At 51.5% G+C, this 24,300-nt stretch overlaps 1 protein-coding gene across 1 annotated transcript in view; it reads left to right on the plus strand.

Annotated features, from left to right (window-relative positions):
- Nucleotides 1-938: 938 nt before the first annotated feature.
- Nucleotides 939-24,300, plus strand: part of LOC122945610 (SH3 domain-binding protein 1-like) — a gene marked incomplete at its 5' end in the record, with an annotated part of 29,572 nt that continues 6,210 nt past the window's right edge. Inside the window, 4 exons of the mRNA XM_044304722.1 lie at nucleotides 939-1,112; nucleotides 9,852-9,963; nucleotides 10,628-10,709; nucleotides 10,794-10,874. Coding sequence (XP_044160657.1) covers nucleotides 939-1,112; nucleotides 9,852-9,963; nucleotides 10,628-10,709; nucleotides 10,794-10,874 — 449 coding nt within the window. The remainder of the gene's footprint in view (nucleotides 1,113-9,851; nucleotides 9,964-10,627; nucleotides 10,710-10,793; nucleotides 10,875-24,300) is intronic.

Genomic DNA, 24,300 nt, shown 5'->3' on the forward strand with positions numbered 1-24,300 from the left:
AGTGAACGTGTGTGTGTAGAAGCGTATCGCTGTGTGTAAGTCATAGTGAACGTGTGTATGTAGAAGCGTATCGCTGTGTGTAAGTCATAGTGAACGTGTGTGTATGTAGAAGCGTATCGCTGTGTGTAAGTCATAGTGAATGTGTGTATGTACAGCGTATCGCTGTGTGTAAGTCATAGTGAACGTGTGTGTATGTAGAAGCGTATCGCTGTGTGTAAGTCATAGTGAACGTGTGTGTGTAGAAGCGTATCGCTGTGTGTAAGTCATAGTGAACGTGTGTATGTAGAAGCGTATCGCTGTGTGTAAATCATAGTGAACGTGTGTGTATGTACAGCGTATCACTGTGTGTAAGTCATAGTGAACATGTGTGTAACATGATATTTAGATGTAGTATGTTTTGTGTTTTTTACAATGATAGAGGAGACATTTTTCTTCGGACACAGGCGGCTGTCGGCTCGGTTACTGATCCCAGGTTGCTGTCGTAGGTGTCAGCGTGACTGGCCTCTGTGGTGACATGTCCCTGAACGGCATGTCACTGCTGGGTCATGTGCCATGCTTCATGCCGCCCCGTGGGGACAGTTAAAAATGTTGTCCTGATCATTTGTTTCAGTGTATCAGTCTAGAGTCAAGCCTGCTATTGTTTGAACTGTGTACAAGTGTAACAAACCCTCAGCTGTTTGAGCAGGATTATGTGCGGATGGGTTTCATGTCTCTGAATGCAAGCAAGAATATAAATAAAGAGGTCCGGCACTCAGCTATCTCCGGCACATGCGTGACCTTCCGCTTCATCAGAATCGGGGAACAAGACCCCCAGCTATCAGCTACTTATCCCCTATCCTGTGGGAAACTTGGCACAACCCCTTTAAGATGATGACATTGTTTCTGTTTGTATATTGCAATGGCAGGCCTACTATATTGCAGTGCTTGCACAGTAACTGTCTATTCTACTGTTCATTGCTTGTTTTCCTATAGGTCAAGTGCTGGTGAAACAGCCGTCTGCAGATGTGTATGGAGTCTCTCTGACAACACACCTTTCCCGGTTTCACTGTGAGATTGCTGTGCCCATATCTGCCTGTGTTAAACTACTGCTCATGTATGGAATGCATGAAGAGGTGAGGATCAGGCTAAATCTGGGAGGAAAGGAAAATCGGGTTCACTGTGGGAGTAGCGGGGTCAGGGCAAGAAGGGAGAGGCATTGTGAGTAAGCAAGGTAAATGGGTGAGAAGAGAAAAAACAGGGTGAATGCCGGAGGAGGGGACAAGCAGGGTTAATGCCGGACTATGGAGGAGGGGAGAAGCGGGGTGAATGGAGAGGAGGGAGAAGCAGAGTCAATGCGGGAGGAGGGGACAAGCAGGGTTAATGCCGGACTATGGAGGAGGGGAGAAGCGGGGTAAATGCGGGAGGAGAGGACAAGCAGGGTTAATGCCGGACTATGGAGGAGGGGAGAAGCGGGGTGAATGGGGAGGAGGTAAAAGTGAGGTGAATGGAGAGGAGGGGAGAAGCGGGGTGAATGGAGAGGAGGGAGAAGCAGAGTCAATGCGGGAGGAGGGAAGAAGCGGGGTGAATGCGGGAGGAGGGGACAAGCAGGGTTAATGCCGGACTATGGAGGAGGGGAGAAGCGGGGTGAATGGGGAGGAGGGAAAAGTGAGGTGAATGGAGAGGAGGGGAGAAGCGGGGTGAATGCGGGAGAAGCGGGGTGAATGCCGGAGGAGGGGACAAGCAGGGTTAATGCCGGACTATGGAGGAGGGGAGAAGCGGGGTAAATGCGGGAGGAGAGGACAAGCAGGGTTAATGCCGGACTATGGAGGAGGGGAGAAGCGGGGTGAATGGGGAGGAGGTAAAAGTGAGGTGAATGGAGAGGAGGGGAGAAGCGGGGTGAATGGAGAGGAGGGAGAAGCAGAGTCAATGCGGGAGGAGGGGACAAGCAGGGTTAATGCCGGACTATGGAGGAGGGGAGAAGCGGGGTGAATGGGGAGGAGGGAAAAGTGAGGTGAATGGAGAGGAGGGAGAGAAGCGGGGTGAATGGGGAGGAGGGAAGGATGGAGAGGAGGGAAGGGGGCGTGAATGGGGAGGAGTGAGAAGCAGAGTCAATGCGGGAGGAGGGAAGAAGCCGGGTGAATGCGGGAGAAGCGGGGTGAATGCAGGAGGAGGGGACAAGCAGGGTTAATGCCGGACTATGGAGGAGGGGAAGAGAAGCGGGGTGAATGGGGAGGAGGGGAGAAGCGGGGTGAATGGAGAGGAGGGAGAAGCAGAGTCAATGCGGGAGGAGGGGACAAGCAGGGTTAATGCCGGACTATGGAGGAGGGGAGAAGCGGGGGTAAATGCGGGAGGAGAGGACAAGCGGGGTGAATGGAGAGGAGGGGAGAAGCGGGGTGAATGGGGAGGAGGGAAAAGTGAGGTGAATGGAGAGGAGGGAGAAGCAGAGTCAATGCGGGAGGAGGGAAGAAGCGGGGTGAATGCGGGAGAAGCGGGGTGAATGCGGGAGGAAGGGACAAGCAGGGTTAATGCCGGACTATGGAGGAGGGGAGAAGCGGGGTAAATGCGGGAGGAGAGGACAAGCAGGGTTAATGCCGGACTATGGAGGAGGGGAGAAGCGGGGTGAATGGGGAGGAGGGAAAAGTGAGGTGAATGGAGAGGAGGGGAGAAGCGGGGTGAATGGAGAGGAGGGAGAAGCAGAGTCAATGCGGGAGGAGGGGACAAGCAGGGTTAATGCCGGACTATGGAGGAGGGGAGAAGCGGGGTAAATGCGGGAGGAGAGGACAAGCAGGGTTAATGCCGGACTATGGAGGAGGGGAGAAGCGGGGTGAATGGGGAGGAGGGAAAAGTGAGGTGAATGGAGAGGAGGGGAGAAGCGGGGTAAATGCGGGAGGAGAGGACAAGCAGGGTTAATGCCGGACTATGGAGATGGGGAGGAGGGAAAAGTGAGGTGAATGGAGAGGAGGGGAGAAGCGGGGTGAATGGAGAGGAGGGAGAAGCAGAGTCAATGCGGGAGGAGGGGACAAGCAGGGTTAATGCCGGACTATGGAGGAGGGGAGAAGCGGGGTGAATGGGGAGGAGGGAAAGTGGGGTGAATGGAGAGGAGGGGAGAAGAAGCAGCGTGAATGGAGAGGAGGGGGAGAAGCAGCGTGAATGGAGAGGAGGGGAGAAGCGGGGTGAATGGAGAAGAGGGGAGAAGCAGCGTGCAATGGAGAGGAGGGGGAGAAGCAGCGTGAATGGAGAGGAGGGGAGAAGGCAGCGTGAATGGAGAGGAGGGGGAGAAGCAGCGTGAATGGAGAGGAGGGGAGAAGCGGGGAGAATGGAGAGGAGGGGAAGAAGCGGGGAGAATGGAGAGGAGGGGAGAAGCGGGGAGAATGGAGAGGAGGGGAGAAGCAGCGTGAATGGCGAGGAGGGGAGAAGCGGGGAGAATGGAGAGGAGGGGAGAAGCGGGGAGAATGGAGAGGAGGGGAGAAGCGGGGTGAATGGAGAGGAGGGGAGAAGCAGCGTGAATGGAGAGGAGGGGAGAAGCGGGAGAATGGAGAGGAGGGGAGAAGCTGGGAGAATGGAGAGGAGGGGAGAAGCGGGTGAATGGAGAGGAGGGGAGAATGGAGAGGAGGGGAGAAGCAGCGTGAATGGAGAGGAGAAGCGGGGTGAATGGAGAGGAGGAAAGAAGCGGGGTGAATGGAGAGGAGGGGAGAAGCGGGGTGAATGGGGAGGAGGGGAGAAGCGGGGTGAATGGGGAGGAGGGGAGAAGCGGGGTGAATGGAGAGGAGGAAAGAAGCGGGGTGAATGGGGAGGAGGGAAAAGCGAGGTGAATGGAGAGGAGGGAGAAGCGGGGTGAATGGGGGAGGAGGGGAGAATCGGGGTGAATGGGGGTGAAGTGGGGTGAATGGGGGAGAGGGGAGAAGGGGGTGAATATGGGAGGAGGGGAGAAGCAGGGTGAATATGGGAGAAGCAGCGTGAATATGGGAGGAGGGGAGAAGCAGCGTGAATATGGGAGGAGGGGAGAAGCGGGGTGAATATGGGAGGAGGGGAGAAGCGGGGGTGAATATGGGAGGAGGGGAGAAGCGGGTGGAATGGGGGAGGAGGGGAGAAGCGGGGTGAATATGGGAGGAGGGGATAAACGGGGTGAATATGGGAGGAGGGGATAAACGGGGTGAATATGGGAGGAGGGGAGAAGTTGGGTGAATATGGGAAGGAGGGGAGAAGCGGGGTGAATGGGGGAGGAGGGGAGAAGCGGGGTGAATGGGGGAGGAGGGGAGAAGCGGGTGGTGAATGGGGGAGGAGGGGAGAAGAAGCGGGGTGAATATGGGAGGAGGGGAGAAGCGGGGTGAATATGGGAGGAGGGGAGAAGTGGGGTGAATATGGGAAGGAGGGGAGAAGCGGGGTGAATGGGGGAGGCGGGGAGAAGCGGGGTGAATGGGGGAGGAGGGGAGAAGCGGGGTGAATGGGGGAGGAGGGGAGAAGCGGGGTGAATGGGGGAGGAGGGGAGAAGCGGGGTGAATGGGGAGGAGGGGAGAAGCGGGGTGAATATGGGAGGAGGGGAGAAGCGGGGTGAATATGGGAAGGAGGGGAGAAGCGGGGTGAATGGGGAGGAGGGGAGAAGCGGGGTGAATGGGGGAGGAGGGGAGAAGCGGGGTGAATGGGGGAGGAGGGGAGAAGCAGGGTGAATATGGGAGGAGGGGAGAAGCGAGGTGAATATGGGAAGGAGGGGAGAAGCGGGGTGAATATGGGAGGAGGGGAGAAGTGGGGTGAATATGGGAGGAGGGGAGAAGCGGGGTGAATATGGGAAGGAGGGGAGAAGCGGGGTGAATATGGGAAGGAGGGGAGAAGCGGGGTGAATATGGGAGGAGGGGAGAAGCTGGTGTGAATGGGGGAGGAGGGGAGAAGCGGGGTGAATATGAGAGGAGGGGAGAAGCGGGGTGAATATGGGAGGAGGGGAGAAGCGGGGTGAATATGGGAGGAGGGGAGAAGCGGGGTGAATGGAGGAGGAGGGGAGAAGCGGGGTGAATGGGGGAGGAGGGGAGAAGCGGGGTGAATGCGGGAGAAGCGGGGTGAATGCGGGAGGAAGGGACAAGCAGGGTTAATGCCGGACTATGGAGGAGGGGAGAAGCGGGGTAAATGCGGGAGGAGAGGACAAGCAGGGTTAATGCCGGACTATGGAGGAGGGGAGAAGCGGGGTGAATGGGGAGGAGGGAAAAGTGAGGTGAATGGAGAGGAGGGGAGAAGCGGGGTGAATGGAGAGGAGGGAGAAGCAGAGTCAATGCGGGAGGAGGGGACAAGCAGGGTTAATGCCGGACTATGGAGGAGGGGAGAAGCGGGGTAAATGCGGGAGGAGAGGACAAGCAGGGTTAATGCCGGACTATGGAGGAGGGGGAGAAGCGGGGTGAATGGGGAGGAGGGAAAAGTGAGGTGAATGGAGAGGAGGGGAGAAGCGGGGTAAATGCGGGAGGAGAGGACAAGCAGGGTTAATGCCGGACTATGGAGATGGGGAGGAGGGAAAAGTGAGGTGAATGGAGAGGAGGGGAGAAGCGGGGTGAATGGAGAGGAGGGAGAGAAGCAGAGTCAATGCGGGAGGAGGGGACAAGCAGGGTTAATGCCGGACTATGGAGGAGGGGAGAAGCGGGGTGAATGGGGAGGAGGGAAAAGTGGGGTGAATGGAGAGGAGGGGAGAAGCAGCGTGAATGGAGAGGAGGGGGAGAAGCAGCGTGAATGGAGAGGAGGGGAGAAGCGGGGTGAATGGAGAAGAGGGGAGAAGCGGGGTGAATGGAGAGGAGGGGGAGAAGCAGCGTGAATGGAGAGGAGGGGGAGAAGCAGCGTGAATGGAGAGGAGGGGAGAAGAAGCAGCGTGAATGGAGAGGAGGGGAGAAGCAGGGAGAATGGAGAGGAGGGGAGAAGCGGGGAGAATGGAGAGGAGGGGAGAAGCAGCGTGAATGGAGAGGAGGGGAGAAGCGGGGAGAATGGAGAGGAGGGGAGAAGCGGGGAGAATGGAGAGGAGGGGAGAAGCGGGGGTGAATGGAGAGGAGGGGAGAAGCGGGGTGAATGGAGAGGAGGGGAGAAGCAGCGTGAATGGAGAGGAGGGGAGAAGCGGGGTGAATGGAGAGGAGGAAAGAAGCGGGGTGAATGGAGAGGAGGGGAGAAGCGGGTGTGAATGGGGAGGAGGGGAGAAGCGGGTGTGAATGGGGAGGAGGGGACGAAGCGGGGTGAATGGAGGGAGGAAAGAAGCGGGGTGAATGGGGAGGAGGGAAAAACGCGAGGTGCATGGAGAGGAGGAGACGCGGGGGTGAATGGGGGAGGAGGGGAGAATCGGGTGTGAATGGGGGTTGAAGCGGGGTGAATGGGGGAGAGGGGAGAAGACAGGGTGAATGGGGGAGGAGGGGAGAAGCGGGGGTGAATGGGGGAGGAGGGGAGAAGCGGGGGAATGGGGGAGGAGGGGAGAAGGCGGGTGAATATGGGAGGAGGGGAGAAGCGGGGTGAATGGGGGAGGAGGGGAGAAGCAGGGTGAATGGGGAGGAGGGGAGAAGGCAGGGTGCATGGGGAGGAGTGGAGAAGCGGGGTGAATATGAGAGGAGGGGAGAAGCAGGGTGAATATGAGCGGAGGGGAGAAGCGGGGTGAATATGGGAGGAGGGGAGAAGCGGGGTGGAATATGGAGGGAGGGAGAAGAAGCGGGTGTGAATATGGGAGGAGGGGAGAAGCGGGGTGAATATGGGAGGAGGGGAGAAGCGGGGGTGATATGGGAGGAGGGGAGAGAAGCGGGGTGAACGGGGGGAGGAGGGGAGAAGCAGCGGTGAATATGGGAGGAGGGGAGAAGCAGCGTGAATATGGGAGGGGGGAGACGCAGCGTGAATATGGGAGGAGGGGAAGAAGAAGCGGGGGTGAATATGGGAAGGAGGGGAGAAGCAGGGTTATTATGGGAAGGAGGGGAGAAGCGGGGTGAATATGGGAGGAGGGGAGAAGGGGGTGAATATGGGAGGAGGGGAGAAGGGGGTGAATATGGGAGGAGGGGAGAAGAAGCAGGGTGAATATGGGAGAAGCAGCGTGAATATGGAGGAGGGGAGAAGCAGCGTGAATATGGGAGGAGGGGAGAAGCGGGGTGAATATGGGAAGGAGGGGAGAAGCGGGGTGAATATGGGAGGAGGGGAGAAGCGGGGTGAATATGGGAGGAGGGGAAGAAGCGGGGTGAATGGGGGAGGAGGGGAGAAGCGGGGTGAATATGGGAGGAGGGGATAAACGGGGTGAATATGGGAGGAGGGGATAAACGGGGTGAATATGGGAGGAGGGGAGAAGTTGGGTGAATATGGGAAGGAGGGGAGAAGCGGGGTGAATGGGGGAGGAGGGGAGAAGCGGGGTGAATGGGGGAGGAGGGGAGAAGCGGGGTGAATGGGGGAGGAGGGGAGAAGCGGGGTGAATATGGGAGGAGGGGAGAAGCGGGTGTGAATATGGGAGGAGGGGAGAAGCGGGGTGAATATGGGAGGAGGGGAGAAGTGGGGTGAATATGGGAAGGAGGGGAGAAGCGGGGTGAATGGGGGAGGAGGGGAGAAGCGGGGTGAATGGGGGGAGGAGGGGAGAAGCGGGGTGAATGGGGGAGGAGGGGAGAAGCGGGGTGAATATGGGAGGAGGGGAGAAGCGGGGTGAATATGGGAAGGAGGGGAGAAGCGGGGTGAATGGGGGAGGAGGGGAGAAGCGGGGGTGAATGGGGGAGGAGGGGAGAAGCGGGGGTGAATGGGGGAGGAGGGGAGAAGCAGGGTGAATATGGGAGGAGGGGAGAAGCGAGGTGAATATGGGAAGGAGGGGAGAAGCGGGGTGAATATGGGAGGAGGGGAGAAGTGGGGTGAATATGGGAGGAGGGGAGAAGCGGGGTGAATATGGGAAGGAGGGGAGAAGCGGGGTGAATATGGGAGGAGGGGAGAAGCAGGGTGAATATGGGAGGAGGGGAGAAGCGAGGTGAATATGGAAGGAGGGGAGAAGCGGGGTGAATATGGGAGGAGGGGAGAAGTGGGGTGAATATGGGAGGAGGGGAGAAGCGGGGTGAATATGGGAAGGAGGGGAGAAGCGGGGTGAATATGGGAAGGAGGGGAGAAGCGGGGTGAATATGGGAGGAGGGGAGAAGCTGGGTGAATGGGGGAGGAGGGGAGAAGCGGGGTGAATGGGGGAGGAGGGAGAAGCGGGGTGAATGGGGGAGGAGGAGAGAAGCGGGGTGAATGGGGGAGGAGGGGAGAAGCGGGGTGAATATGGGAGGAGGGGAGAAGCGGGGTGAATATGGGAGGAGGGGAGAAGCGGGGGTGAATATGGGAGGAGGGGAGAAGCGGGGGAATATGGGAAGGAGGGGAGAAGCGGGGTGAATGGGGGAGGAGGGGAGAAGCGGGGTGAATGGGGGAGGAGGGGAGAAGCGGGGTGAATGGGGGAGGAGGGGAGAAGCGGGGTGAATATGGGAGGAGGGGAGAAGCGGGGTGAATATGGGAAGGAGGGGAGAAGCGGGGTGAATGGGGAGGAGGGGAGAAGCGGGGTGAATGGGGGAGGAGGGGAGAAGCGGGGTGAATGGGGGAGGAGGGGAGAAGCAGGGTGAATATGGGAGGAGGGGAGAAGCGAGGTGAATATGGGAAGGAGGGGAGAAGCGGGGTGAATATGGGAGGAGGGGAGAAGCGGGGTGAATATGGGAGGAGGGGAGAAGAGCGGGGTGAATATGGGAAGGAGGGGAGAAGCGGGGTGAATATGGGAGCGGGGAATATGGAGGAGGGGAGAAGCAGGGTGAATATGGGAGGAGGGAGAAGCGAGGTGAATATGGGAAGGAGGGGAGAAGCGGGGTGAATATGGGAGGAGGGAGAAGTGGGGGTGAATATGGGAGGAGGGGAGAAGCGGGGTGAATATGGGAAGGAGGGGAGAAGCGGGGTGAATATGGGAAGGAGGGGAGAAGCGGGGTGAATATGGGAGGAGGGGAGAAGCTGGGTGAATGGGGGAGGAGGGGATAAGCGGGGTGAATATGAGAGGAGGGGAGAAGCGGGGTGAATATGGGAGGAGGGGAGAAGCGGGGTGAATATGGGAGGAGGGGAGAAGCGGGGTGAATGGGGGAGGAGGGGAGAAGCGGGGTGAATGGGGGAGGAGGGGAGAAGCGGGGTGAATGGGGGAGGAGGGGAGAAGCGGGGTGAATGGGGAAGGAGGGGAGAAGCGGGGTGAATGGGGGAGGAGGGGAGAAGCGGGGTGAATGGGGGAGGAGGGGAGAAGCGGGGTGAATGGGGGAGGAGGGGAGAAGCGGGGTGAATATGGGAGGAGGGGAGAAGCGGGGTGAATGGGGGAGGAGGGGAGAAGCGGGGTGAATATGGGAAGGAGGGGAGAAGCGGGGTGAATGGGGGAGGAGGGGAGAAGCGGGGTGAATATGGGAAGGAGGGGAGAAGCGGGGTGAATGGGGGAGGAGGGGAGAAGTGGGGTGAATATGGGAGGAGGGGAGAAGCGGGGTGAATGGGGGAGGAGGGGAGAAGCGGGGTGAATGGGGGAGGAGGGGAGAAGCGGGGTGAATGGGGGAGGAGGGGAGAAGCGGGGTGAATTTGCAGCCTCCACTCCTGGTTTTGTCTCACAATTACTGACCAAACGCTGTGTGAAAGTGAGAGTTACCATTTGTCTTCTCCAATCATCACTGATTGTATCGGACTGTGTAGAGACACAGCCTGTTGCCAAGAGGAGTGGGAACCCAGTTAGCCATTTTATTTATGCATTTCTAGTAGGACGTACAGAGGAAAGATTTCCTGAATTGTATCATAAGGAATACAAATATTTAATAAACTAGACAGTTCCTGGCTTCTCTATTTCCCACTTGAACCATGGCGATGTCTAGGCTACAGGGAGGTACAGGGTGTGACAAGCGATTCTTCTACACTAGGGTCTCTTCCGATTGGCTGCAGGAGCATCTGTCCTAAAGAAGCTGAAGGCTCGTCTTGATGCAGGTGCCAGCGATCTGGGGGAATTCAGTTCTGAACCTCATGCAGTTGCAGGTCAGTTCCTTCTGAGTCTTTGCTCTAGGCCTTATGTTTGATGACAAATATATAGGTAAAACTCGAAAAATTTGAATATCGTGCAAAGTTCATTTATTTCAGTAATGCAAATGAAAAGCTAACACATGAGACTCATTACAGGAGGAGCGAGATATCTCAGGCCGTTATTTGCTATAATTTGGATGATTATGGCTTACAGCTTATGAAAACCCCAAAGTCACAATCTCCGGTCCCCTTTGCTCAGGGGGTATGGATTAATAAGCGCAGTGTTTCCCAACCAGTGTGCCTCCAGCTGTTGCAAAACTACAACTCCCAGCATACACGGACAGCCTTTGGTTGTGCAGGCATGCTGGGAGTTGTAGTTTTGCAACAGCTGGAGGCACACTGGTTGGGAAACACTGAATTAGCTGACTAGAGGGTGACACTTTGAGCCGAGAATATTGAACCTTTTCACAATATTCAAATTTTAAGTTGCATTACTGAAATAAATGAACTTTTGCACGATATAGTGTTTTGAGTTTTACCTGTATTTTTCCTGTGGTTTAGTTTGCCATTTGAGATGTTTGTAGCCAGAGGATCAGGTTTTGACACTTCTGGTCTCCTTATTGCTGGTGTTTTCTGAATAGTCATAGTCTCAGATTCTCTACCTCAACCCTTATTGTAGGAGCATTAAAGTCGTATCTGCGTGAGCTTCCTGAGCCGCTGATGACATCAGAACTCTTCAGTGACTGGATGAAAGCTGCCAGGTACCAGAGACCATGCCAGAACTGGGGGTCTGCTAGTCTTCTACTGTAAGAACAGCATTTTATCATCTCTGCATTGTCTTCCAGCATCAAAGAGGCAGAAAAACGTCAGGAGAATTATAGGGAGGTTCTCCAGAAACTTCCCGATGAAAACTACACCAACCTCAGGTACAAGTTGTGTCAGCTCTGAGCCTCAATACATTAGTCAGCCTCTAATCAGAACCTAAGGTGGGCACGGTCATCAGTGTCTATGGGCAGACCCTCTCCTAGAAAAGAGGTTGGAAAGCTTTTTGATGTGGCAGTAAGTAATGATGCCTCCTCTAACCTTTCTGGAGCCCCTGGACCTGGGCAGTTTTTACTGCTTCTTTGGATCTTAAGGTGAGGCACCTTATGAACATAGTTTGTTTCATTTGGATTGTACGGAGGTAACAGTTAATACAGTTGAAAAAAGACATAAGTCCATCAAGTTCAACCAAGGGATAGGTGGGGACGCGAATCCTAGAAGGAAGTGAGACTCAGATTTCTACACATTTTCATAAGCATTAATGTTTACTTTTAAGAATTCATCTAAATCATTTTTAAAACCGTCCCCTGTTCCTGCTTTGACCACGTCCTGAGGAGTCTATTCCACAGATTCACAGCTCTTACAGTAAAGAAGCTTTGACGCTTCTGAAGACTGAACTTTTTCTTCTCCAGTCGGAGGCAGCGCCCCCTTATCTTTTGAGCGCATTTTACATGGAACAGTTTTTCACCGTATTTTTGGTATGGCCCATTTATATATTTGTACAGGTTAATCATGTCCCCCCTTAGACGTTTCTTCGCAAGACTAAATAAATTCAATTATTTTAATCTTTCTTTATAACTAAGGCTACTTTCACACTAGCGTTCGGGCGGATCCGTTCTGAACGGATCCGCTCATATTAATGCAGACGGAGGCTCCGTTCAGTACAGATCCGTCTGCATTAATAACTTAGAAAAATTTCTTAGTGCGCAAGATGCCTGAGCGGATCCGTTCAGACTTTCAATGTAAAGTCAATGGGGGACGGATCCGCTTGAAGATTGAGCCATATGGTGTCATCTTCAAGCGGATCCGTTCCCATTGACTTATATTGTAAGTCTGGACGGATCCGCACGCCTCCGCACGGCCAGGCGGACACCCGAACGCTGCAAGCAGCGTTCAGCTGTCCGCCTGTCCGTGGGGAGGCGAGCGGAGCGGAGGCTGAACGCTGCCAGACTGATGCAGTCTGAGCGGATCCGCTCCATTCAGACTGCATCAGGGCTGGACGGCTGCGTTCGGGTCCGCTCGTGAGCTCCTTCAAACGGAGCTCACGAACGGAAACCCGAACGCTAGTGTGAAAGTAGCCTAAGACCTACCATTCTCCTTATAATTTTAGGCTACTTTCACACTCGCGTTTTGGGCGGATCTGTCATGGATCTGCAAAAACGGATCCGTTACAATAATACAACCGCATGCATCCATCATGAACGGATCCGTTTGTATTATTTGTAACATAGCTGTAACGCATCTCCTGGCACCCCGACTGGGTACCTCCGTTGATGGATTCTCCTAGTGGTTCCTGAGGGCTCCAAGCACTCCGCTCGACACTGTAACCACCTTAGGAACAAAAAACAGCTCCTACAAGAGCTAGGGGTTATAGCCAGGGGAGTATACAGCATATAGCAATCCCCACACACATGAGACGAGGCTCTATGTTGAAGGCCAAAACAGGAACTCTTTATTTACCACACAAGCATTGTCTTTTATACACATTTTCAAACAAGGGTACCCGTGGACCTGGTTGGGAACTGAGGACATAACATAGCAGCAAATCATTTACAGTTTTACAGTTTAAACACAAAAACTATACATTCAACAAACACAATGGCATTGCCTGTGACGCAATCAATAACAGAATAGGCATTGCCTGTGACGCAATCAATAACAGAATAGGCATTGCCTGTGACGCAATCAATAACAGAATAGGCATTGCCTGTGACGCAATCAATAACAGAATAGGCATTGCCTGTGACGCAATCAATAACAGAATAGGCATTGCCTGTGACGCAATCAATAACAGAATAGGCATTGCCTGTGACGCAATCAATAACAGAATAGGCATTGCCTGTGACGCAATCAATAACAGAATAGGCATTGCCTGTGACGCAATCAATAACAGAATAGGCATTGCCTGTGACGCAATCAATAACAGAATAGGCATTGCCTGTGACGCAATCAATAACAGAATAGGCATTGCCTGTGACGCAATCAATAACAGAATAGGCATTGCCTGTGACGCAATCAATAACAGAATAGGCATTGCCTGTGACGCAATCAATAACAGAATAGGCATTGCCTGTGACGCAATCAATAACAGAATAGGCATTGCCTGTGACGCAATCAATAACAGAATAGGCATTGCCTGTGACGCAATCAATAACAGAATAGGCATTGCCTGTGACGCAATCAATAACAGAATAGGCATTGCCTGTGACGCAATCAATAACAGAATAGGCATTGCCTGTGACGCAATCAATAACAGAATAGGCATTGCCTGTGACGCAATCAATAACAGAATAGGCATTGCCTGTGACGCAATCAATAACAGAATAGGCATTGCCTGTGACGCAATCAATAACAGAATAGGCATTGCCTGTGACGCAATCAATAACAGAATAGGCATTGCCTGTGACGCAATCAATAACAGAATAGGCATTGCCTGTGACGCAATCAATAACAGAATAGGCATTGCCTGTGACGCAATCAATAACAGAATAGGCATTGCCTGTGACGCAATCAATAACAGAATAGGCATTGCCTGTGACGCAATCAATAACAGAATAGGCATTGCCTGTGACGCAATCAATAACAGAATAGGCATTGCCTGTGACGCAATCAATAACAGAATAGGCATTGCCTGTGACGCAATCAATAACAGAATAGGCATTGCCTGTGACGCAATCAATAACAGAATAGGCATTGCCTGTGACGCAATCAATAACAGAATAGGCATTGCCTGTGACGCAATCAATAACAGAATAGGCATTGCCTGTGACGCAATCAATAACAGAATAGGCATTGCCTGTGACGCAATCAATAACAGAATAGGCATTGCCTGTGACGCAATCAATAACAGAATAGGCATTGCCTGTGACGCAATCAATAACAGAATAGGCATTGCCTGTGACGCAATCAATAACACAATAGGCATTGCCTGTGACGCAATCAATAACAGAATAGGCATTGCCTGTGACGCAATCAATAACAGAATAGGCATTGCCTGTGACGCAATCAATAACAGAATAGGCATTGCCTGTGACGCAATCAACAAACACAATGGACTCTGCCTGTGACATATTTAACAAACATAATGGACTTAATTACTCACAGGCATAAAATACACATTTTTCCCAACCACAGAAAACACACCAAAACACCACATATCCCCATAAAAGTTACATCCCCTGATAGCCTCGATCTGGGTGAACAACCTAACCAAAAATCACCCAGATTGGTTCAGGGGTTCAGGAATTTCCTGGAAGTCTTATTTTTGCCCCACCGTGCACATGTGTCACGACCATGTTATGGCCGTGACTCCTTGGGAGCCGCATACAGTTGCCCGCGGTTTGGGTTGTAGTGTCAACCGCAGCTGGAGGCATAGTGTTGTTGGCCTCAAGTGCTGTTGCTGGGGACAACAGCTATGTGTGCGGTTCCCTTGGAGTTGTGTGCGCGTTTGTATGCACTTTCGTATGTCTGTTTGCACTCTGTGTTATGTGTGGTGTGCACTTACATCTTCCCCTCACTGTGGCTGTCCGTGGCAACGTTTTGTTATTAGTGTACATGTGGTGGCAGTGTCCCGGCCTTCAGGGTGACTCCCAGGACACGGTTGCCACCCATGTCGTTGCCTGCGGCAACAGCCACGGTGTGTTCGTTGTTTGGACACTTCCCCTTTAAGTTGTGTTTTCCCTTCTGTGGTGCTGGAAGGGTTAACTCCCTTCCCAGTGTGTGTGTGTGTGTGTGTGTGTGTCACTGGGTGTGTCCGACTGTGGGGTGTGGCTTCTTGGCCTATAAAGTCTCACTGTTAGCACAGGTCTGAGGGTTGCTTCAGCCATGCTTTGCTGGAGCAGCCTCCTGTGTTTTCCACCTGCCAGTGAGAGCCACCCCTGTGGTCATAAAGATATTGTCACTATGTTTATGTCATGTTGTGTGAGATGTCCATCGGATGTTCTGTTGGGACCTTCCTTTGTTGGTTTGTGCAGCTAATGGTTCTGGATTCCTGTGTGCACAGGGATCCAGTCAGCAAGGCTGTGGCAGGTTGGTGGAACTACAAACTGGATTCCCAAAAAGTTGGGACACTAAACAATTTGAGAATAAAAACTGAATGCAATGATGTGGAGATGGCAAATGTCAATATGTTATTTGTAATAGAACGTAGATGACGGATCAAACGTTTAATCCGAGTAAATGTATCATTTTAAAGGAAAAATACGTTGATTCAAATTTTCACCGTGTCAACAAATCCCCAAAAAGTTGGGACAAGTAGCAATAAGAGGCTGGAAAAAGTAAATTTGAGCATAACGAAGAGCTGGAAGACCAATTACCACTAATTAGGTCAATTGGCCACATGATTGGGTATAAAAAGAGCTTCTCAGAGCGGCCGTGTCTCTCAGAAGCCAAGATGGGGAGAGGATCACCAATTCCTACAATGTTGCACAGAAAGATAGTGGAGCAATATCAGAAAGGTGTTACCCAGCGAAACATTGCAAAGACTTTGCATCTATCATCATCAACTGTGCATCACATCATCCGAAGATTCCGAGAACCTGGAGCAATCTCTGTGCGTAAGGGTCAAGGCCGTAAAACCATACTGGATGCCCGTGATCTCCGGGCCCTTAAACGACACTGCACCACAAACAGGAATGCTACTGTAAAGGAACTCACAGAATGGGCTCAGGAATACTTCCAGAAACCATTGTCAGTGACCACAATCCACCGCTGCCATCCGCCGCTGCCAGCTGAAACTCTACAGTGCAAAGAAGAAGCCATTTCTAAGCAAGATCCACAAGCTCAGGCGTTTTCACTGGGCCAGGGGTCATTTACAATGGAGTGTGGCAAAATGGAAGACTGTTCTGTGGTCAGACGAGTCACGATTCCAAGTTCTTTTTGGAAATCTGGGACGCCATGTCATCCGGACCAAAGAGGACAAGGACAACCCAAGTGGTTATCAACGCTCAGTTCAGAAGCCTGCATCTCTGATGGTATGGGGTGGCATGAGTGCGTGTGGCATGGGCAGCTTGCATGTCTGGAAAGGCACCATCAATGCAGAAAAATATATTCAGGTTCTAGAACAACATCTGCTCCCATCCAGACGTCATCTCTTTCAGGGAAGACCCTACATTTTTCACCAAGATAATGCCAGACCACATTCTGCATCAATCACATCATCATGGCTGCGTAGGAGAAGGATCCGGGGACTGAAATGGCCGGTCTGCAGTCCAGATCTGTCACCTATAGAGAACATTTGGCGCATCATAAAGAGGAAGGTGCAACAAAGAAGGCCCAAGACGATGGAACAGTTAGAGGCCTGTATTAGACAAGAATGGGAGAGCATTCCTATTTCTAACCCTGAGAAACTGGTCTCCTCGGTCCCCAGACGTCTGCTGAGTGTTGTAAGAAGAAGGGGAGATGCCACACAGCGGTGAAAATGGCCTTGTCCCAACTTTTTGGGGATTTGTTGACACCATGACATTCTGATTCAACATATTTTTCCCTTAAAATGGTCCATTTTCTCAGTTTAAGCTTTTGTTCCGTGATTTATGTTCTATTCTGAATACAATATTAGAAGTTGGCGCCTCCACATCATTGCATTCAGTTTTTATTCACGATTTGTATAGTGTCCCAACTTTTTGGGAATCCGGTTTGTACTTAGTTCGCCTGCCATTTCCGTTAGTCTGTTTGTGTTTCCCTTTTCCCAGCAGCTTGGCCATTGAGACTCCTGCTCCTCCGTGCCTAGGAGGAGTAGGTCGTCTTACCCTGACTCCTAGTCCAGGGACCGGACGGAGGGTGAGTCAGGGATCCGAGGTTCCGGAGCATGGGTCCTCCTACCTTAAAGGTCGGCCCATGCAGCTAGGAGTTAGGGTCAGGTTAGGGACGCGTTAGGAGGTGACCTGCTCCCTAATCCTGTCTTCCTGGCCGAGCAGCCTAACACCATCTGGCATCGCACGGCTGAGGGTTTTCCCCATCCTCAGCCGTGACAACATGGTCACATGCCCCAAATAGTTCCAGTAAAAAGTCCACGGGGCAGAAACAGAGCCTTTGAAATCCAATATGCCCAAATAGTGTCCATGGGGCCATAGTCATAGGGCAAGAGGCTGGCAAGCAGGCCTCTCCAACTCCCAGTGACGAAGGTGCTTTCGTCACAATAGCCAAGACGGATCATTCATGAACTCCATTGAAAGTCAGTGGGAGACGGATCCATTTTCTATTGTGCTAGATTGTGTCAGGGAAAACAGATCCATCCCCAGTGACTTGCATTGTGTGCCAGGACAGATCAGTTTGGCTCAGTTTTGTCAAGCAGACAGCAAAATGCTGCAGGCAGCGTTTTGGTGTCCACCTCCAGAGCAGAACGGAGACTGATCGGAGGCAAACTGATGCATTCTGAGCAGATCCTTTCCCATTCAGAATGCATTAGGGCAAAACTGATCTGTTTTGGACCATTGTGAGAGCCCATGACGGATCTCAAAAACGGAAAGCCAAAAGGCAAGTGAGAAAGTAGCCTTAGTCGCTCTCCTCTGTACTTTTTCCAGCTGTACTGCGTCCTTTCTATGGACTGGTGCCCAGAACTGAACTGCATATTCCAGATGAGGCCGCACCAGCGCTTTGTAAAGTGGTAATATTACATCCCTGCCCCGCCAGTCTGAAATATAATCCAACATCTACAAGGACACCCAAATCCTTCTCTATAAGTGACTCTCCCAGTGTTACATCGCCTAGGACAGGGATCAGCAACCTTTGGCACTCCAGCTGTTGTGAAACTACAACTCCCAGCATACTCCTTTCAGCTTCTGTGGGAGTTCAGAGAACAGCCAAGCAAGTGTGCATGATGGGAGATGTAATTTCACAACACCTGGAGTGCCGGAGGTTGCTGATCCCTGGCCTAGGACATATGAAGCACAAAGATTACTACTACCAAGATGCAGAACTTTACATTTGTCCACATTGAACCTCAGTTGCCAAGTTGATGCCCAATCACTCAGTGTCCACGTCAGCTCGTAGTTTATAGACATCTTCCATAGACTTTACAGTACTACACAGCTTAGTGTCATCTGCAAAAATAGAAATGGTGCTATTAATCTTGTCTTCGATATCATTAATAAATAAATTAAATAATAAAGGGCCCAGCACTGAGCCTTGGGGTCACCACTTATAACCTGGGACCATACGGAATAGGAGTCATTGACCACAACTCTCTGGACACGGTCCTTCAGCCAGTTTTCAATCAAATTACAAACTATACTTTCCAAGCCTATAGACCTTACTTTACCTATTAAACATCTATGAGGGACAGTATCAAAATCCAGAAACACTACATCCACAGCCGCCCCTCTGTCCAGGCTACTACTCACCTCACTATATCCACAGCCGCCCCTCTGTCTAGGCTACTACTCACCTCACTACATCCACAGCCGCCCCTCTGTCTAGGCTACTACTCACCTCACTACATCCACAGCCGCCCCTCTGTCTAGGCTTCTACTCACTTCACTACATCCACAGCCGCCCCTTTGTCCAGGCTACTACTCACCTCACTACATCCACAGCCGCCCCTCTGCCCAGGCTTCTACTCACCTCACTATATCCACAGCCGCCCCTCTGTCCAGGCTACTACTCACCTCACTACATCCACAGCCGCCCCTCTGTCCAGGCTACTACTCACCTCACTATATCCACAGCCGCCCCTCTGTCTAGGCTACTACTCACCTCACTACATCCACAGCCGCCCCTCTGTCTAGGCTACTACTCACCTCACTACATCCACAGCCGCCCCTCTGTCCAGGCTTCTACTCACTTCACTACATCCACAGCCGCCCCTCTGTCCAGGCTACTACTCACCTCACTACATCCACAGCCGCCCTTCTGTCCAGGCTTCTACTCACCTCACTATATCCACAGCCGCCCCTCTGTCCAGACTACTACTCACCTCACTACATCCACAGACGCCCCTCTGTCCAGGCTTCTACTCACCTCACTATATCCACAGCCGCCCCTCTGTCCAGGCTTCTACTCACCTCACTATATCCACAGCCGCCCCTCTGTCTAGGCTACTACTCACCTCACTACATCCACAGCCGCCCCTCTGTCCAGGCTTCTACTCACCTCACTATATCCACAGCCGCCCCTCTGTCCAGACTACTACTCACCTCACTACATCCACAGCCGCCCCTCTGTCCAGGCTTCTACTCACCTCACTATATCCACAGCCGCCCCTCTGTCCAGGCTTCTACTCACCTCACTATATCCACAGCCGCCCCTCTGTCTAGGCTACTACTCACCTCACTACATCCACAGCCGCCCCTCTGTCCAGGCTACTACTCACCTCACTACATCCACAGCCGCCCCTCTGTCCAGGCTTCTACTCACCTCACTACATCCACAGCCGCCCCTCTGTCCAGACTACTACTCACCTCACTACATCCACAGCCGCCCCTCTGTCTAGGCTACTACTCACCTCACTATATCCACAGCCGCCCCTCTGTCCAGGCTTCTATTCACCTCACTACATCCACAGCCGCCCCTCTGTCCAGGCTTCTATTCACCTCACTACATCCACAGCCGCCCCTCTGTCCAGGCTACTACTCACCTCACTACATCCACAGCCGCCCCTCTGTCCAGGCTTCTACTCACTTCACTACATCCACAGCCGCCCCTTTGTCCAGGCTTCTACTCACCTCACTACATCCACAGCCGCCCCTTTGTCCAGGCTACTACTCACTTCCTCATAAAAACAAATCAGGTTAGTCTGACAACTTCTGTCCTTGGTAAACCCATGTTGGTTGTCACTTATAATATTATTTACAGTCACATACTCCTGTATATAGTCCCTTAAGTGTCCTGTAAACATTTTTCCTACAACAGAAGTTAAACTAACTGGTCTATAATTGCCTGTGAAGGACCTTGATCCTTTTTTGAATATGGGCACCACGTTTGCCTTGCGCCAATCACTTGGCACTGTACCAGTACGTAGAGAATCTTTAAAAATTATAAACAGGGGCACAGTAAGCACTCTTGGGTGTAATCCATCTGGACTCAGAGCCTTGTTCACATTTACCCTATTTAACTTATCTTGGACCATATCTACAGTTAGCCAGTTGAGTATATCACTTGATGTACCAACATCCCCAGCACCACAGATATCAGCTCCTTTCTCTTCTTTTGTATATACAGAGCTAAAAAAAAACATTTAGTAACTCTTCCTTATCTTCAGTGACTACCCCCCCTTTACCGTTATTTAGTGGACCTACCTGCTCAGACCTAGGTTTTTTAGCATTTATATATTTAAAGGATTTTTGTGGATTTGTTTTGCTCTCTTTTGCTGCCTGCTGTTCATTTTGTATTTTTGCTAATTTTGTCTCTTTTCCAGATTTTATTAAGCCCTTTGTAATGTTCAAACGCTCCAGCTAACCCCTCAGATTTGTATTTTTAAATGCCCTTTTTTGTAGTAGTTGTAATCTATAGGGGGGGAGGGGGGGGGTTAAGTTTTGCATTTTATACTTCTTACCTAAAGGAATAATTTTTTTGTGTAGTTATTCAATGTGGATTTAAAGCTCTCCCATTTATCCTAAGTATTATGTGACAGTACCTGCTCCCAGTCTATGCCCTGAAATGCTGCCCTCAACGCAAGAAAATTACCGCGTACCACGAGATTTGTCCCAAACAGCTGGGAAGATGCCCGTGGCGTATTGCACTTACCCGTATGCTGGCTACAGGCCGGATCATATTGCGGTGAGGTAGGGATACTTCCCCAAGCGGCAGCGTGCAGATTCAGTTCAGGAACGCCCCTCAGCACTGGAAATGCGCGTGCACAGGTGACTGGTAGGCGGGGATATAAAGACCTTCCGCCCCTCCCACAATTGCAGGCTGAATACTAAGCCTTCCCTATTTGTGGTCACTATTACCTAGTGTTTCTCGAACAGTAACCTTTCCAACAAACTCTGCATCATTAGAAATTACCAGATCCAACAGAGCATCGCCCCCAGTGGGAGCTTCTACAAACTGGCCCATAAAGTGGTCCTACAGCAAGTTGAAGAATCTTCTTCCCTTTGCGATTGAGGCAGAACCATGACCCCAGTCAATGTCTGGGAAGTTAAAATCTCCCATTATGACCACTGTACCCGCCTGTGCAGCCGCTCTATTTGGTTATACAGTGTAGCTTCCATCTCCTTTGTGATGTTAGGGGGTCTATAGATTACTCAAAGTATTAATTTTTCAGTGTTTATATCCCTTTGAACTTCCACCCATAAGGTTTCACATCCTCGCCCACAATTGCCTCTTTCACACTTGTCTTCAGATCACTCCTCACATACAGGCACACACCACCACCTTTTCTATTGACCCGGTCTTTCCTAAATAGTGTAAAACCCTCAATATTTACAGCCCAGCCATGTGAAGAGTCCAACCATGTCTCAGCCACAACAACTACATCTATATGTTCTTCTAGTACCATAGCCTCCAGCTCCCCCATTTTGCTAGCTAGACTTCTGGCATTTGTGAAAATACATTTTAAATTACTATTAGAAAAAACACAGAGAGGCCGTGTTCGACGACCAGGCCTAGTTACTCCCAAAATCAATGTGGCAAAAGTACTGATCCCCGACAGAGGGGTAAAACCTAACATTTAATAACGGTAATTCTAAAATAAGTGGACACTAGAGGATGGACCTTTGTAACAAACAACATGAAAACAGCCCAGGGGCCTAGACTGAACATACACAAACAGTATGGAAAAAATGATATAAAAAACAGGAACGTTCTCACCCAGGTGTAGATATAGGACCGCGGGTTCTCTCAAGCAATGGTGAAGTTAGAGACGGACCTGTGATGGTGGATCGCCATACTGAAAGGTACCAAGCGTGTGTGCCCCTGTACGTTATTGGGTAACAGGACAAATTCACCCTAGAAATGTGGGGACAGGGGCTAGTACGCCCTACCTATCTATACGAGGAACTTGCCCCGCAAGAGGCGTCCCCGTCAGGATACCTGACCCTATAAGGGCGGAATCCCTAATAAACCCTAAGTGTGTACTCCCGACGTGTCAAGTTTCATTCCGTGAGTGAAATCATCCAGGGAGAAAATGGAAATAACAAGACTATGGATGGGGCTTGTATAACCAGGAAAAGATGGTAAGAGCGAGGGATTTGCAAGGGTCAGTCAATGTCAAAGAGGACAGGGGTGTGTAGTCAGTCGGACATAAACACCCAGAATGACCGCAACAAGAACCTCCTAGTTAGGGTATAGGTGCACCAGTGGGTGATACCTATAGAAGTCAAATAATGACCACAGGATAATCAAAATCTAAAAAGGGGCTGTCAGCAGAGTATGCCCACCTGTCAGCGTCTTTTAAAGGTGCAGAGAATCCCGCCAGTTGCCCTGTAACGCCCCACTTCCGGTCATGTGACTCAGGTAAAAGGAAGTCACATGTCCGGTGGAACGCAAGGAAGTGAGCGTGCGTTCCAGGGCAACGCGGTCCGTGGTGCGCGGCGCCGTTAGGTGACGTCACACACCATGTAAGGAATCACATGATCAGGGGGCTGATCACGGAGCGCGTCACACCCAGTAAGCAACGCCCACCACCAAAGTACCAGAGTGGGAGCGGTTAAAAATGTAAACAGGGGCCGGGATTAGGTACAGGGCACCCATATTGTCGCAAAATAAGTGCAAACCAACATGGTTGCGATTGGGGCCCATACTAAGAGGGAGCCCTTAGTAACGAAAAAATATTATTAAACCAAAGTATTAGAGGCAGGCTCTCAGAGGACACCAGCCCCAGGAGAAATATACCTGGCACGGTGGAGGCATAGAGATTAGGAGTAAGGTGAGGAGAGAAAGCAGATTAAATAAAACAACTGAAATTGAGCTGCTCGTTTAAGCCCAAAGGAGCCATGGTTTTGAGGTAATAAATCCAGCATGTCTCCCGCTGCAAGATGGCGCGATCCCAATCTCCCCCACGCTTTGGGGGTAAGATCTGATCAATGCCCATCACTGAAATGCGGGCTTTTCCGTTGTGTTGATTGTGGACATGATTATCAACAGGGGTGTCTTTTGCCTTTGCTATGTCACTGAGGTGTTCCCAATACGTCTGCGGAACCCACGGATGGTTTTACCCACATACCCCCTGCCACATTCGCATGACAGGAGGTATATGACACCGCGAGTCCTGCAGTTGATGAAATGATGTATACGGTATTCCCTGCCTGTGACCGCACTGCTGAAAACTTTCCCAGATTTCACATAGGGACAGGCAATGCAACCACTGCACCTGTAACATCCCTTCACGTCGGATCTGAGCCATGTTGAGTCTGACAGAATGGGGGGCGTAAATTCGCTAGACACCAGTGTGTCGCGGAGGCTGCGCCCTCGACGGTAAGTAAGGTGTGGGTAGTCCCCCACCACCTCTCTCAGGTCTGGGTCTAGTTGAAGGATGCCCCAATTCTTCTGGAGGATGTCTGATGTTACCTGCAGCCCTGTCATAAGTCATGATGGGGTGGATAATGCTTACAGGCGGCACCGTACAGGGTTTGCCCTGTTACCCAATAACGTACAGGGGCACACACGCTTGGTACCTTTCAGTATGGCGATCCACCATCACAGGTCCGTCTCTAACTTCAACATTGCTTGAGAGAACCCGCGGTCCATATCTACACCTGGGTGAGAACGTTCCTGTTTTTTATATCATTTTTTCCATACTGTTTGTGTATGTTCAGTCTAGGCCCATGGGCTGTTTCCGTGTTGTTTGTTACAGAGGTCCATCCTCTAGTGTCCACTTATTTTAGAATTACCGTTATTAAATGTTAAGTTTTACCCCTCTGTCCCTTAGGGGATCAGTACTTTTGCCTTGTTAAATTACTATTACCTGTAAAGTGAATATCCGGGATTTTTTGGTTACCATGGTTGATGTTTGTATGTAACAGGTTAACAGGTTCTTGTTCCCAGCTGTTTTTCATCGGTGTATAGTTATGCCCAGTCTTCTCCCTACATTCCTCGATAACCCCAGCCCCCACTAAATACCCACTGTCCCCTTCTATAACCTACTCTCTATCTACACTATCTACCCCCTTATTAGTATGACACCTCCCCCCAGATCCTAGTTTAAAAGCTCCTCCAGCCATCTAACCATTTTTTCCCCCAGGGCAGTTGCACCCTCCCCATTAAGTCCCTACTGTAGAGCCTGTAACCGACAGAGAAGTCGGCCCAGTTCTCCGTGAACCCAAAATCTTCCTTCCTGCACCAGCTTCTGAGCCACTCATTTAACTCCCGTTGTCTCTCTGGTGACGCTTGTGGCACTGGTAGTATTTCTGAAAACATTACCTTGGAGGTCCTGGA

Source organism: Bufo gargarizans, chromosome 8 (genome assembly GCF_014858855.1).
Source record: "Bufo gargarizans isolate SCDJY-AF-19 chromosome 8, ASM1485885v1, whole genome shotgun sequence".
Lineage (NCBI taxonomy): Eukaryota > Metazoa > Chordata > Amphibia > Anura > Bufonidae > Bufo > Bufo gargarizans.